Source organism: Dipodomys ordii, unplaced genomic scaffold (genome assembly GCF_000151885.1).
Source record: "Dipodomys ordii isolate 6190 unplaced genomic scaffold, Dord_2.0 Scaffold16, whole genome shotgun sequence".
Taxonomy (NCBI): Eukaryota; Metazoa; Chordata; class Mammalia; order Rodentia; family Heteromyidae; genus Dipodomys; species Dipodomys ordii.
Genome location: NW_012267232.1, coordinates 16,160,178 through 16,175,392, shown reverse-complemented (window position 1 = coordinate 16,175,392; position 15,215 = coordinate 16,160,178). Strand labels below are relative to the sequence as shown.

Here is a 15,215-nt window from a genome sequence, read left to right as displayed (position 1 = left end):
GACAGCGCCCAGGCCCAAAGTTCAGGCCCCCGGTGACTGGCAACCCCCCCCAAACAACAACAACAACAAAAACCTATTATACTATTTATTTGTTTTTTTATTAACTAACACTCAGGTTATTTCATTTCTTCTTCTTAAGACAGCAACTGCTCCAAATATTCTGTTCCATATCTTTTATTAATGAGTATCATCATTTTTTAAGGATATATTCCTGGAGTGGAATTGCTCGTATGTAGATAGGACATATTTTTCCTTAGGTTTGTTAGAACTTCCTCTCCCCTCTGCCAGCATATAAGGGTTTCTCCATCCTCTATGATAAGTGGAATTAGCAGACTCTTATCTGATTAAAAATGAGTTTCGCTTTCTTCGTAGATCTTCTTTCTCTGTTTGAGTATCAGGATGAGCATCTTTTAATTTTTATCAGTTTATCAGTCACTTGTGTTTCCAGTTCTGTCTATACACATCTATATTTGTCTTGTACTTCTTGATTTTTGGCATTTAAGAAATTCTGTTTACTAATGCTTGCTTGTGCACCCATATACCTTCTCATCATTTGTGGCTTATCTTTTTATTGTCTTGTGTCTTTGGTATATGCTTTTTTTCTTCATGTATGATGGTTTTTAGTGCTTGAACTCACAGCCTGGGTACTGTCTCTGAGCTTCTGTGCTCAAGGCTAATCTTCTACCACTTGAGCCATAGCTTTACTTCTGGAGTTTTTCTTGCTTAATTGGAGATAAAATCTCACAGACTTAAACCTATCTGGGCTGGCTCTGAACCATGATTTTCAGATCTCATCCTCCTGAGTAACTAGCATTAAAGGTGTGTGCCACTGGTATCTGGAGTCTTAATTTTTATGTTGTTAAATATATTTATTCTTAGTTTTATGGTCAGGACTTTGAACCATATTATGAACTTTTCTATGTTGAGATCATTAAGATATTATGCTATATTTTCTTTATAAAATATATTTTTATTATAAAGGATGCACAGAAGGGTTACATTTACATAAATCAGGTAATGAGTACATTTCTTTTGGGACAGTGTCACCTCTTCCATTGCTCTCTCCTAGTGTTTCCCTCCTATTTCCACCCACAAGTTATATAGTTCATTTTCAACATAGTGTCTAATGCGTATCACTGCTGCATTTATTCACTTTTGTCCCACCATATCAGTGCCCCCTATCCCTTCATAGATGAACTTAGTAACAAGACAAAAGGTAAAGAAAACAAAATGTCAACAGATAAAAAAAGCTCTCTTGTTTCCATTTCTTGGAGTTCATTTAGATAAATATTATTTTATATGATCATATGCACACATGCCTTTGTGATCCTTTCCTAAGAATATCTTCTTGGGGTCTAATTGTGAATGTTTAGAAACCTGTACAATTTATCATGTCCCAGTGTATTTTTTGTTGTCTACCATCTAGTGTGTTTGCTTATAGATTTATAGGCATATTCTAGTTACCACAAATGAGGGAAAACATGCAGCCTATGTTTTCTTGGGTCTGGCTTATTTTGCCTAATGTAAGTTTTTCTAAGTCTTTTCATTTCTTTACAAATGGCACAATATCATTCTTTCTGATGGATGAGTAGAATTCCATTGTGTGTATATGCCACATTCTCTTGATTCATTTGTCTGTACTGATTCCGTATCTTGGCTATGGTAAACAATGCTGCAATGAACATGGTTGTCTGGTAGTGGACTTGTTTGTGGTCTATGGATAAATGCCCAGGAGTGGAATTGCTGGGTCATAGGGAAGCTCTGGAAGTTTTAAGTTTTTCTTTTTTTGGGGGGGGGGTCCGGTTGTGGGGCCTGAACTTGGGTCTGGGCACTGTCCCGCAGCTCTTCAGCTCAAGGCTAGTGCTCTACCACTTGAGCCATAGCACCACTTCCGGATTTTTTCTTTTTGCTTATGTGGTGCTGAGGAATCGAACACAGGGCCTCATGCATGCAAGGCAAGCGCTCTACCACTGAGCCTCCTTCCCAGCTCCAAGTTTTTCTTTTTTGATTTAAGACTGTAAGATGATTTTTAGGGGGGTGTAGTTGAGGAGGTGGGAGGGAGAGGATATTAGGGGAAAAATGAAGGAGGAGGCAACAATGCTGGACAAGAAATGTACTCATTACCTTGCTTATGTAACTGTAACCTCTCTGTACAGTATTCTCACAATAAAAAAGTATTTAATAAAACAGGTGATTTTTAAATTGAATAATATCTTTAAGTTTACATTAAAAACACCATAAAATTTGGTATATTGTGGGGTACCATGAGATATTTTAATTCATGTATATATTGCATAATGTTGACATTTCTTTATGGAGAAAATGCTCAAATTTTTCCAGCTTTTAAAAATGAAATAATACATTATTATCCATACTGTTATGCTTTTGTGCAATAGGACACCAAAATGTCTTGATCGCATTTAACTGTATTGATCAATCTTTCTCCATCTTTCTCCTGCCCCTTCTTTTTCTCAGCCTCTGGTAACCAGCATTCCATGTTCACCTTCTATGAGATCTATTTTCTTCTATTCCAAATATGAGTGAGATTATGCAGTCCACTTGAGCTTATGCCCCTGGCTTAGTACACTTAGAATAATGCAAATTGTCAACCTTGTACTAACATCTTTAGAAAGACAGTATTTTGTTACTCTACTCATTTCCAAGAGTTTAAGAAAATACAGGTGAATTGCTGGTAGGTCACTCCTGTAATCTTAGCAATTCAGAGGCTGAGATCTGAGAATCATGGTTTGAAGCTGTTCTGGGCTGGAAAGTCCATGAGATTCCCTCCCCCTGCCCCATTTTATTTATATTTAAGTAGTTGTACAAGGGAATAGTCATTTAACAAAGCAGTTTGTGAATACAATATATCTTGATCCATGAGACCTTTTCCCCAATATTTTTGCTCCAGTTAAGCATCAGAAAGTGGAGCTCTGGCTGATGTGGTTACTAGCCTGAAACAAAAATCTCAGGGACAGTCGCCCTGCCCCCAGTTCACACACACACACACACACACACACACACACACACACGCACCCACGCACGCGCGCACACACGCACATACCACCACCACCACCACCACCATCATGACCACACCAAAAACAAACAACAACAACAAAAAAAGAATTTGAAGTGAAAGTGTGCCCGTGTTCCTTTGAACATATTGGGAATAGGCATTCCTTTCATCTCTTTTTTTTATCCTTATAGGAAGCTATAAAAATGTTTAAGAAGGCATTGGAAATGTTTGTCCTTTCTGATAAAGATCCAAGTGCCGTAGATATTTCAGCAGACTGTCTGTATCACCTGGGTATTTGTTACATGGAAGAAGGCAACTTACAAATGGTATTGTGTGTATTTAGAATCAGTGATTATTATGTTTTTAGAAATTGGCTGCTTTCATTCAGTTCTGTTTCTGATCACTACATAGGCAGTACCAAAAGTGACTGGACCAAAGGTGCACTAAAGCTCTGCCCCCTATAGTCAGTCTGCATCTACAGTTTCTATGTTTTTGTTTTTAATTTAAGCAATACATTTCATTTGATACTTTTTGCACAACATTTTAAAGATTAGTATGTGTTTTCTACCAAAAGAACCTAACTGTAGGAAATTTTTATAGAAAAAACATTTTCACTGCACTGATAGGATTTACTAAATTTTAAGTAAACCAAGTGCTTCAATATGCTATAGAATAAATGGGAAATGATAAGGATATTGTTTGATTTTCATTAATAACTCAAACCATCTTGACAGATGACAAGATTCATGGAAAATTTTTATCATTTTACTGTTCTAAAATTTTCTAACTATATATCTGCTATAATTCTTGTCTATCATGGAAAATGAATCTTGCTGGTTGTGGCTTCTTTAAGGAAATAAAATCCAGAGTTATAATTAAATGATACCCCCAAAGCATTGAAATCTGACAATGTTTTTTCAAGATGTTAATTTAGAAAGAAAGAGAACTTTAACTATAATAAGAAACCTGACATTTCTAAACATTACTTTTGTTTGCTCCACAAAATTCAGTGAGAGTATGTTTTATATGATCAAAAAGCCAGAACCAAAATCAAAAACAGAGTGAGACCTTCAATAGTAGATATATATGATAGATTACCAAACTTTCAAAACAATATATCCTATTCACTAAGTGGATTATACTTTTAACAATATACTCTTCCAGGCTTTTGATTCTTTTACAAAGGCTGTGAAAACAAATCCTGACTTTGCGGAAGCCTTTTATCAACGAGGACTTTGTAAAATAAAACTCCAGAAGGATAACTCAATTATAGATTTTAATCGTGCAATTACCCTCAACCCCAAACATTACCAGGTATTTGAATAAATGATACCAGTGATGTAAAATGTATGTTAATTTTCACAACACTACTAAGTCTTTTATATACCATTCATGGGGAATAGCTTGTTACTTATACCTACTTTTCAGCTAACTGTGTTTTGATAATCCAAACGTTTGTATTTCTCCTTGAACTATAAGTCTTATTTCTAGGATTAAAGACATGGCTCAGGTAGTATAACACCAGCCAAGCAAGCAAGCTGAGCAAGAACAATAGTGCTGTCAGTTCATACTCCAGTACTATCAAAGAGTATTATTTCTAATGGGGAATTATTTCTGGAAATGATTTGACATTATGAAATATTTACATATATTGCTAGTATATCAATTGTTCTATGAAATACTTTTGGTGCATATATTTTTAGTATTTTTTCTATTGCTTTTGATATCACATTGGATAAATAGACTGTGGAGACAACACAGAAGTAAATACATGAAATTTGGTGGAGACTCATTTTTAAAAGTATGTGATACTCCAGTGTGTTTACTTGTAGATTTATAGGCATATTCTACTAATAGCAAACTAGGGAAACCATCCAGTCTATGTTTCTTTGGGTCTGGCTTACTTTGCTTAATATAATTTTTTCCAAATCTTTCCTTTTCCTTACAAATGGTACACTTGGATGTGATAAATTATACAGGACTCTAGATATTCACATGGTGAGACCAAAGGAAGATATTCTTAGGAGAGGGTCATAAAAGCTCAATAGCCATATACATATGATCATATAAAATGATGTTTATTGAAATGAGCTCCAAGAAATGGAAATGAGTTTTTTTTAAATATTTTACTTTTTCTATCCTTTGTTGCTATTTTTGTTTTCTGTACCTTTTGTCTTGTATGTAAATTTATTTGTTTTAGAGAGGGTAAGAGAGAACCCAGAAATGGTGGGACAAAGGGTGAACTAAGGCAGCAGTGATACTACATATAATTTGTGTGTGTGGGGAGGGGGGGGAGGGGATTGGGAGGGAAAAAATGGAGGAAATGAGGGAACAGATGACACTGTTCAAAAAGAATCGTACTCCTTACCTGACTTACGTAACTGTAATCCCTCTGTACATCACCTTTACAATAACAATAAAAAAGTCTGACATTTGAGGTAACTACATCTGAGATGGTTTTAGGAAATGGCTATAATCTTGGATAGTAGTGTGCTTATGTAGGGACATGTGGTTTTTGCCCAGGAGATACATACTGTAGGACACAGGGTAAAGGACCACAATATCTACAACTTATTTCCCAATAGTTCAGGGAAAAAAAAATAGTTAAAACAAACAGGGCAGGCAAATGTTACTAATTATTGGATCTTGATAGGCATTATAAATCCACCCTTATTATGGTGACTGATGCACTGTTATTTCATATGGAATATTTTCAAATGATAGTGAAGAACACACTTTTAAGTTCATTTTGATAGATATAGATTGATTTAAAATTTTATATATTTTGGCAAAACTGATGATTTTACCAACACACGTCTTTCTGCCTTCCTCTTTTCTTTCCCTGATAAGGCATATTTAAGCCGAGTAGCCTTCTACGGTTCTCAGGGAAGGTATGCCAAGGCAATTTTGAATTGTAATGAGGCCATCAGGATTTACCCTCAGGGCGTGCGGGCCTACCTCTACAGAGGAGTTCTGAAGTACTACGGCAAGGTAGGCCCTCCCTGCCTGGTTTACTAAAATTGAGAACTGGTGGATTCTCTGGGTGCTAACTAGAGACTCAATTATGTGATAGAATTACTGTGCTATGAAAGGACGAACTACACAAGATACCTTTTTCACAATGCACCAAAGAAAATCCTTTCCCACAAAAGAAGAATACATTTTTTGTTGCTGTTGTTGTCAGTTGTGGGGCTTGAACTTGGAGCCTGGGTACTATTTCTGAGTTTTTTTTTTCCCCACTCAAGATTAGTGTTCTACCACATTGAACCACAGTGGTTTTCTGGTGGTTAATTGGAGCTGCCCAGTCTGGCCTTGGACCATGATCCTCAGATGTTAGCCTCCTGAACAGCTAGGATTGCAGGCCTGAGCCACTAGTGCCTGACAAGAATACATTTTTGTTTAGTTTTTGTTCTTTGTGCTTATACTAAGGCTTGAACTCAGGATTTTGCAGTCTCACTTGGCCTTGTTGTTCAGGGCTGGTACTCACTTGAGCCACATCTCTACTTTAGCTTTTTGTTGGCTAATTGGAGATAAGAGTCTCATGGAGGGGCTGGGAAGTTGGCTCAGTGGTAGAGTGCTTGCCTTGCATGCATGAAGCTCTGGGTTTGATTCCTCAGCACCACATAAGCAGAAAAAGCCAGACGTGGCACTGTGGCTCAAGTGGTAGAGCATTAGCCTTGAGCTGAAGAGCTGAGGGACAGCGCCCAGGCCCAAAGTTCAGGCCCCCGGTGACTGGCAACCCCCCCCAAACAACAACAACAACAAAAACCTATTATACTATTTATTTGTTTTTTTATTAACTAACACTCAGGTTATTTCATTTCTTCTTCTTAAGACAGCAACTGCTCCAAATATTCTGTTCCATATCTTTTATTAATGAGTATCATCATTTTTTAAGGATATATTCCTGGAGTGGAATTGCTCGTATGTAGATAGGACATATTTTTCCTTAGGTTTGTTAGAACTTCCTCTCCCCTCTGCCAGCATATAAGGGTTTCTCCATCCTCTATGATAAGTGGAATTAGCAGACTCTTATCTGATTAAAAATGAGTTTCGCTTTCTTCGTAGATCTTCTTTCTCTGTTTGAGTATCAGGATGAGCATCTTTTAATTTTTATCAGTTTATCAGTCACTTGTGTTTCCAGTTCTGTCTATACACATCTATATTTGTCTTGTACTTCTTGATTTTTGGCATTTAAGAAATTCTGTTTACTAATGCTTGCTTGTGCACCCATATACCTTCTCATCATTTGTGGCTTATCTTTTTATTGTCTTGTGTCTTTGGTATATGCTTTTTTTCTTCATGTATGATGGTTTTTAGTGCTTGAACTCACAGCCTGGGTACTGTCTCTGAGCTTCTGTGCTCAAGGCTAATCTTCTACCACTTGAGCCATAGCTTTACTTCTGGAGTTTTTCTTGCTTAATTGGAGATAAAATCTCACAGACTTAAACCTATCTGGGCTGGCTCTGAACCATGATTTTCAGATCTCATCCTCCTGAGTAACTAGCATTAAAGGTGTGTGCCACTGGTATCTGGAGTCTTAATTTTTATGTTGTTAAATATATTTATTCTTAGTTTTATGGTCAGGACTTTGAACCATATTATGAACTTTTCTATGTTGAGATCATTAAGATATTATGCTATATTTTCTTTATAAAATATATTTTTATTATAAAGGATGCACAGAAGGGTTACATTTACATAAATCAGGTAATGAGTACATTTCTTTTGGGACAGTGTCACCTCTTCCATTGCTCTCTCCTAGTGTTTCCCTCCTATTTCCACCCACAAGTTATATAGTTCATTTTCAACATAGTGTCTAATGCGTATCACTGCTGCATTTATTCACTTTTGTCCCACCATATCAGTGCCCCCTATCCCTTCATAGATGAACTTAGTAACAAGACAAAAGGTAAAGAAAACAAAATGTCAACAGATAAAAAAAGCTCTCTTGTTTCCATTTCTTGGAGTTCATTTAGATAAATATTATTTTATATGATCATATGCACACATGCCTTTGTGATCCTTTCCTAAGAATATCTTCTTGGGGTCTAATTGTGAATGTTTAGAAACCTGTACAATTTATCATGTCCCAGTGTATTTTTTGTTGTCTACCATCTAGTGTGTTTGCTTATAGATTTATAGGCATATTCTAGTTACCACAAATGAGGGAAAACATGCAGCCTATGTTTTCTTGGGTCTGGCTTATTTTGCCTAATGTAAGTTTTTCTAAGTCTTTTCATTTCTTTACAAATGGCACAATATCATTCTTTCTGATGGATGAGTAGAATTCCATTGTGTGTATATGCCACATTCTCTTGATTCATTTGTCTGTACTGATTCCGTATCTTGGCTATGGTAAACAATGCTGCAATGAACATGGTTGTCTGGTAGTGGACTTGTTTGTGGTCTATGGATAAATGCCCAGGAGTGGAATTGCTGGGTCATAGGGAAGCTCTGGAAGTTTTAAGTTTTTCTTTTTTTGGGGGGGGGGTCCGGTTGTGGGGCCTGAACTTGGGTCTGGGCACTGTCCCGCAGCTCTTCAGCTCAAGGCTAGTGCTCTACCACTTGAGCCATAGCACCACTTCCGGATTTTTTCTTTTTGCTTATGTGGTGCTGAGGAATCGAACACAGGGCCTCATGCATGCAAGGCAAGCGCTCTACCACTGAGCCTCCTTCCCAGCTCCAAGTTTTTCTTTTTTGATTTAAGACTGTAAGATGATTTTTAGGGGGGTGTAGTTGAGGAGGTGGGAGGGAGAGGATATTAGGGGAAAAATGAAGGAGGAGGCAACAATGCTGGACAAGAAATGTACTCATTACCTTGCTTATGTAACTGTAACCTCTCTGTACAGTATTCTCACAATAAAAAAGTATTTAATAAAACAGGTGATTTTTAAATTGAATAATATCTTTAAGTTTACATTAAAAACACCATAAAATTTGGTATATTGTGGGGTACCATGAGATATTTTAATTCATGTATATATTGCATAATGTTGACATTTCTTTATGGAGAAAATGCTCAAATTTTTCCAGCTTTTAAAAATGAAATAATACATTATTATCCATACTGTTATGCTTTTGTGCAATAGGACACCAAAATGTCTTGATCGCATTTAACTGTATTGATCAATCTTTCTCCATCTTTCTCCTGCCCCTTCTTTTTCTCAGCCTCTGGTAACCAGCATTCCATGTTCACCTTCTATGAGATCTATTTTCTTCTATTCCAAATATGAGTGAGATTATGCAGTCCACTTGAGCTTATGCCCCTGGCTTAGTACACTTAGAATAATGCAAATTGTCAACCTTGTACTAACATCTTTAGAAAGACAGTATTTTGTTACTCTACTCATTTCCAAGAGTTTAAGAAAATACAGGTGAATTGCTGGTAGGTCACTCCTGTAATCTTAGCAATTCAGAGGCTGAGATCTGAGAATCATGGTTTGAAGCTGTTCTGGGCTGGAAAGTCCATGAGATTCCCTCCCCCTGCCCCATTTTATTTATATTTAAGTAGTTGTACAAGGGAATAGTCATTTAACAAAGCAGTTTGTGAATACAATATATCTTGATCCATGAGACCTTTTCCCCAATATTTTTGCTCCAGTTAAGCATCAGAAAGTGGAGCTCTGGCTGATGTGGTTACTAGCCTGAAACAAAAATCTCAGGGACAGTCGCCCTGCCCCCAGTTCACACACACACACACACACACACACACACACACACACGCACCCACGCACGCGCGCACACACGCACATACCACCACCACCACCACCACCATCATGACCACACCAAAAACAAACAACAACAACAAAAAAAGAATTTGAAGTGAAAGTGTGCCCGTGTTCCTTTGAACATATTGGGAATAGGCATTCCTTTCATCTCTTTTTTTTATCCTTATAGGAAGCTATAAAAATGTTTAAGAAGGCATTGGAAATGTTTGTCCTTTCTGATAAAGATCCAAGTGCCGTAGATATTTCAGCAGACTGTCTGTATCACCTGGGTATTTGTTACATGGAAGAAGGCAACTTACAAATGGTATTGTGTGTATTTAGAATCAGTGATTATTATGTTTTTAGAAATTGGCTGCTTTCATTCAGTTCTGTTTCTGATCACTACATAGGCAGTACCAAAAGTGACTGGACCAAAGGTGCACTAAAGCTCTGCCCCCTATAGTCAGTCTGCATCTACAGTTTCTATGTTTTTGTTTTTAATTTAAGCAATACATTTCATTTGATACTTTTTGCACAACATTTTAAAGATTAGTATGTGTTTTCTACCAAAAGAACCTAACTGTAGGAAATTTTTATAGAAAAAACATTTTCACTGCACTGATAGGATTTACTAAATTTTAAGTAAACCAAGTGCTTCAATATGCTATAGAATAAATGGGAAATGATAAGGATATTGTTTGATTTTCATTAATAACTCAAACCATCTTGACAGATGACAAGATTCATGGAAAATTTTTATCATTTTACTGTTCTAAAATTTTCTAACTATATATCTGCTATAATTCTTGTCTATCATGGAAAATGAATCTTGCTGGTTGTGGCTTCTTTAAGGAAATAAAATCCAGAGTTATAATTAAATGATACCCCCAAAGCATTGAAATCTGACAATGTTTTTTCAAGATGTTAATTTAGAAAGAAAGAGAACTTTAACTATAATAAGAAACCTGACATTTCTAAACATTACTTTTGTTTGCTCCACAAAATTCAGTGAGAGTATGTTTTATATGATCAAAAAGCCAGAACCAAAATCAAAAACAGAGTGAGACCTTCAATAGTAGATATATATGATAGATTACCAAACTTTCAAAACAATATATCCTATTCACTAAGTGGATTATACTTTTAACAATATACTCTTCCAGGCTTTTGATTCTTTTACAAAGGCTGTGAAAACAAATCCTGACTTTGCGGAAGCCTTTTATCAACGAGGACTTTGTAAAATAAAACTCCAGAAGGATAACTCAATTATAGATTTTAATCGTGCAATTACCCTCAACCCCAAACATTACCAGGTATTTGAATAAATGATACCAGTGATGTAAAATGTATGTTAATTTTCACAACACTACTAAGTCTTTTATATACCATTCATGGGGAATAGCTTGTTACTTATACCTACTTTTCAGCTAACTGTGTTTTGATAATCCAAACGTTTGTATTTCTCCTTGAACTATAAGTCTTATTTCTAGGATTAAAGACATGGCTCAGGTAGTATAACACCAGCCAAGCAAGCAAGCTGAGCAAGAACAATAGTGCTGTCAGTTCATACTCCAGTACTATCAAAGAGTATTATTTCTAATGGGGAATTATTTCTGGAAATGATTTGACATTATGAAATATTTACATATATTGCTAGTATATCAATTGTTCTATGAAATACTTTTGGTGCATATATTTTTAGTATTTTTTCTATTGCTTTTGATATCACATTGGATAAATAGACTGTGGAGACAACACAGAAGTAAATACATGAAATTTGGTGGAGACTCATTTTTAAAAGTATGTGATACTCCAGTGTGTTTACTTGTAGATTTATAGGCATATTCTACTAATAGCAAACTAGGGAAACCATCCAGTCTATGTTTCTTTGGGTCTGGCTTACTTTGCTTAATATAATTTTTTCCAAATCTTTCCTTTTCCTTACAAATGGTACACTTGGATGTGATAAATTATACAGGACTCTAGATATTCACATGGTGAGACCAAAGGAAGATATTCTTAGGAGAGGGTCATAAAAGCTCAATAGCCATATACATATGATCATATAAAATGATGTTTATTGAAATGAGCTCCAAGAAATGGAAATGAGTTTTTTTTAAATATTTTACTTTTTCTATCCTTTGTTGCTATTTTTGTTTTCTGTACCTTTTGTCTTGTATGTAAATTTATTTGTTTTAGAGAGGGTAAGAGAGAACCCAGAAATGGTGGGACAAAGGGTGAACTAAGGCAGCAGTGATACTACATATAATTTGTGTGTGTGGGGAGGGGGGGGAGGGGATTGGGAGGGAAAAAATGGAGGAAATGAGGGAACAGATGACACTGTTCAAAAAGAATCGTACTCCTTACCTGACTTACGTAACTGTAATCCCTCTGTACATCACCTTTACAATAACAATAAAAAAGTCTGACATTTGAGGTAACTACATCTGAGATGGTTTTAGGAAATGGCTATAATCTTGGATAGTAGTGTGCTTATGTAGGGACATGTGGTTTTTGCCCAGGAGATACATACTGTAGGACACAGGGTAAAGGACCACAATATCTACAACTTATTTCCCAATAGTTCAGGGAAAAAAAAATAGTTAAAACAAACAGGGCAGGCAAATGTTACTAATTATTGGATCTTGATAGGCATTATAAATCCACCCTTATTATGGTGACTGATGCACTGTTATTTCATATGGAATATTTTCAAATGATAGTGAAGAACACACTTTTAAGTTCATTTTGATAGATATAGATTGATTTAAAATTTTATATATTTTGGCAAAACTGATGATTTTACCAACACACGTCTTTCTGCCTTCCTCTTTTCTTTCCCTGATAAGGCATATTTAAGCCGAGTAGCCTTCTACGGTTCTCAGGGAAGGTATGCCAAGGCAATTTTGAATTGTAATGAGGCCATCAGGATTTACCCTCAGGGCGTGCGGGCCTACCTCTACAGAGGAGTTCTGAAGTACTACGGCAAGGTAGGCCCTCCCTGCCTGGTTTACTAAAATTGAGAACTGGTGGATTCTCTGGGTGCTAACTAGAGACTCAATTATGTGATAGAATTACTGTGCTATGAAAGGACGAACTACACAAGATACCTTTTTCACAATGCACCAAAGAAAATCCTTTCCCACAAAAGAAGAATACATTTTTTGTTGCTGTTGTTGTCAGTTGTGGGGCTTGAACTTGGAGCCTGGGTACTATTTCTGAGTTTTTTTTTTCCCCACTCAAGATTAGTGTTCTACCACATTGAACCACAGTGGTTTTCTGGTGGTTAATTGGAGCTGCCCAGTCTGGCCTTGGACCATGATCCTCAGATGTTAGCCTCCTGAACAGCTAGGATTGCAGGCCTGAGCCACTAGTGCCTGACAAGAATACATTTTTGTTTAGTTTTTGTTCTTTGTGCTTATACTAAGGCTTGAACTCAGGATTTTGCAGTCTCACTTGGCCTTGTTGTTCAGGGCTGGTACTCACTTGAGCCACATCTCTACTTTAGCTTTTTGTTGGCTAATTGGAGATAAGAGTCTCATGGAGGGGCTGGGAAGTTGGCTCAGTGGTAGAGTGCTTGCCTTGCATGCATGAAGCTCTGGGTTTGATTCCTCAGCACCACATAAGCAGAAAAAGCCAGACGTGGCACTGTGGCTCAAGTGGTAGAGCATTAGCCTTGAGCTGAAGAGCTGAGGGACAGCGCCCAGGCCCAAAGTTCAGGCCCCCGGTGACTGGCAACCCCCCCCAAACAACAACAACAACAAAAACCTATTATACTATTTATTTGTTTTTTTATTAACTAACACTCAGGTTATTTCATTTCTTCTTCTTAAGACAGCAACTGCTCCAAATATTCTGTTCCATATCTTTTATTAATGAGTATCATCATTTTTTAAGGATATATTCCTGGAGTGGAATTGCTCGTATGTAGATAGGACATATTTTTCCTTAGGTTTGTTAGAACTTCCTCTCCCCTCTGCCAGCATATAAGGGTTTCTCCATCCTCTATGATAAGTGGAATTAGCAGACTCTTATCTGATTAAAAATGAGTTTCGCTTTCTTCGTAGATCTTCTTTCTCTGTTTGAGTATCAGGATGAGCATCTTTTAATTTTTATCAGTTTATCAGTCACTTGTGTTTCCAGTTCTGTCTATACACATCTATATTTGTCTTGTACTTCTTGATTTTTGGCATTTAAGAAATTCTGTTTACTAATGCTTGCTTGTGCACCCATATACCTTCTCATCATTTGTGGCTTATCTTTTTATTGTCTTGTGTCTTTGGTATATGCTTTTTTTCTTCATGTATGATGGTTTTTAGTGCTTGAACTCACAGCCTGGGTACTGTCTCTGAGCTTCTGTGCTCAAGGCTAATCTTCTACCACTTGAGCCATAGCTTTACTTCTGGAGTTTTTCTTGCTTAATTGGAGATAAAATCTCACAGACTTAAACCTATCTGGGCTGGCTCTGAACCATGATTTTCAGATCTCATCCTCCTGAGTAACTAGCATTAAAGGTGTGTGCCACTGGTATCTGGAGTCTTAATTTTTATGTTGTTAAATATATTTATTCTTAGTTTTATGGTCAGGACTTTGAACCATATTATGAACTTTTCTATGTTGAGATCATTAAGATATTATGCTATATTTTCTTTATAAAATATATTTTTATTATAAAGGATGCACAGAAGGGTTACATTTACATAAATCAGGTAATGAGTACATTTCTTTTGGGACAGTGTCACCTCTTCCATTGCTCTCTCCTAGTGTTTCCCTCCTATTTCCACCCACAAGTTATATAGTTCATTTTCAACATAGTGTCTAATGCGTATCACTGCTGCATTTATTCACTTTTGTCCCACCATATCAGTGCCCCCTATCCCTTCATAGATGAACTTAGTAACAAGACAAAAGGTAAAGAAAACAAAATGTCAACAGATAAAAAAAGCTCTCTTGTTTCCATTTCTTGGAGTTCATTTAGATAAATATTATTTTATATGATCATATGCACACATGCCTTTGTGATCCTTTCCTAAGAATATCTTCTTGGGGTCTAATTGTGAATGTTTAGAAACCTGTACAATTTATCATGTCCCAGTGTATTTTTTGTTGTCTACCATCTAGTGTGTTTGCTTATAGATTTATAGGCATATTCTAGTTACCACAAATGAGGGAAAACATGCAGCCTATGTTTTCTTGGGTCTGGCTTATTTTGCCTAATGTAAGTTTTTCTAAGTCTTTTCATTTCTTTACAAATGGCACAATATCATTCTTTCTGATGGATGAGTAGAATTCCATTGTGTGTATATGCCACATTCTCTTGATTCATTTGTCTGTACTGATTCCGTATCTTGGCTATGGTAAACAATGCTGCAATGAACATGGTTGTCTGGTAGTGGACTTGTTTGTGGTCTATGGATAAATGCCCAGGAGTGGAATTGCTGGGTCATAGGGAAGCTCTGGAAGTTTTAAGTTTTTCTTTTTTTGGGGGGGGG

The 15,215-nt window shown here is 36.5% G+C and overlaps 1 protein-coding gene across 1 annotated transcript in view; it reads left to right on the top strand.

Annotated features, from left to right (window-relative positions):
• The window catches only part of LOC105982587 (tetratricopeptide repeat protein 6-like), a 48,489-nt gene that overhangs the window by 850 nt on the left and 32,424 nt on the right, over window positions 1-15,215 (top strand). Inside the window, exons 3-5 of the mRNA XM_013012235.1 lie at window positions 3,205-3,339; window positions 4,178-4,327; window positions 5,864-6,004. Of these exons, the coding sequence (XP_012867689.1) occupies window positions 3,205-3,339; window positions 4,178-4,327; window positions 5,864-6,004 (426 nt within the window). The remainder of the gene's footprint in view (window positions 1-3,204; window positions 3,340-4,177; window positions 4,328-5,863; window positions 6,005-15,215) is intronic.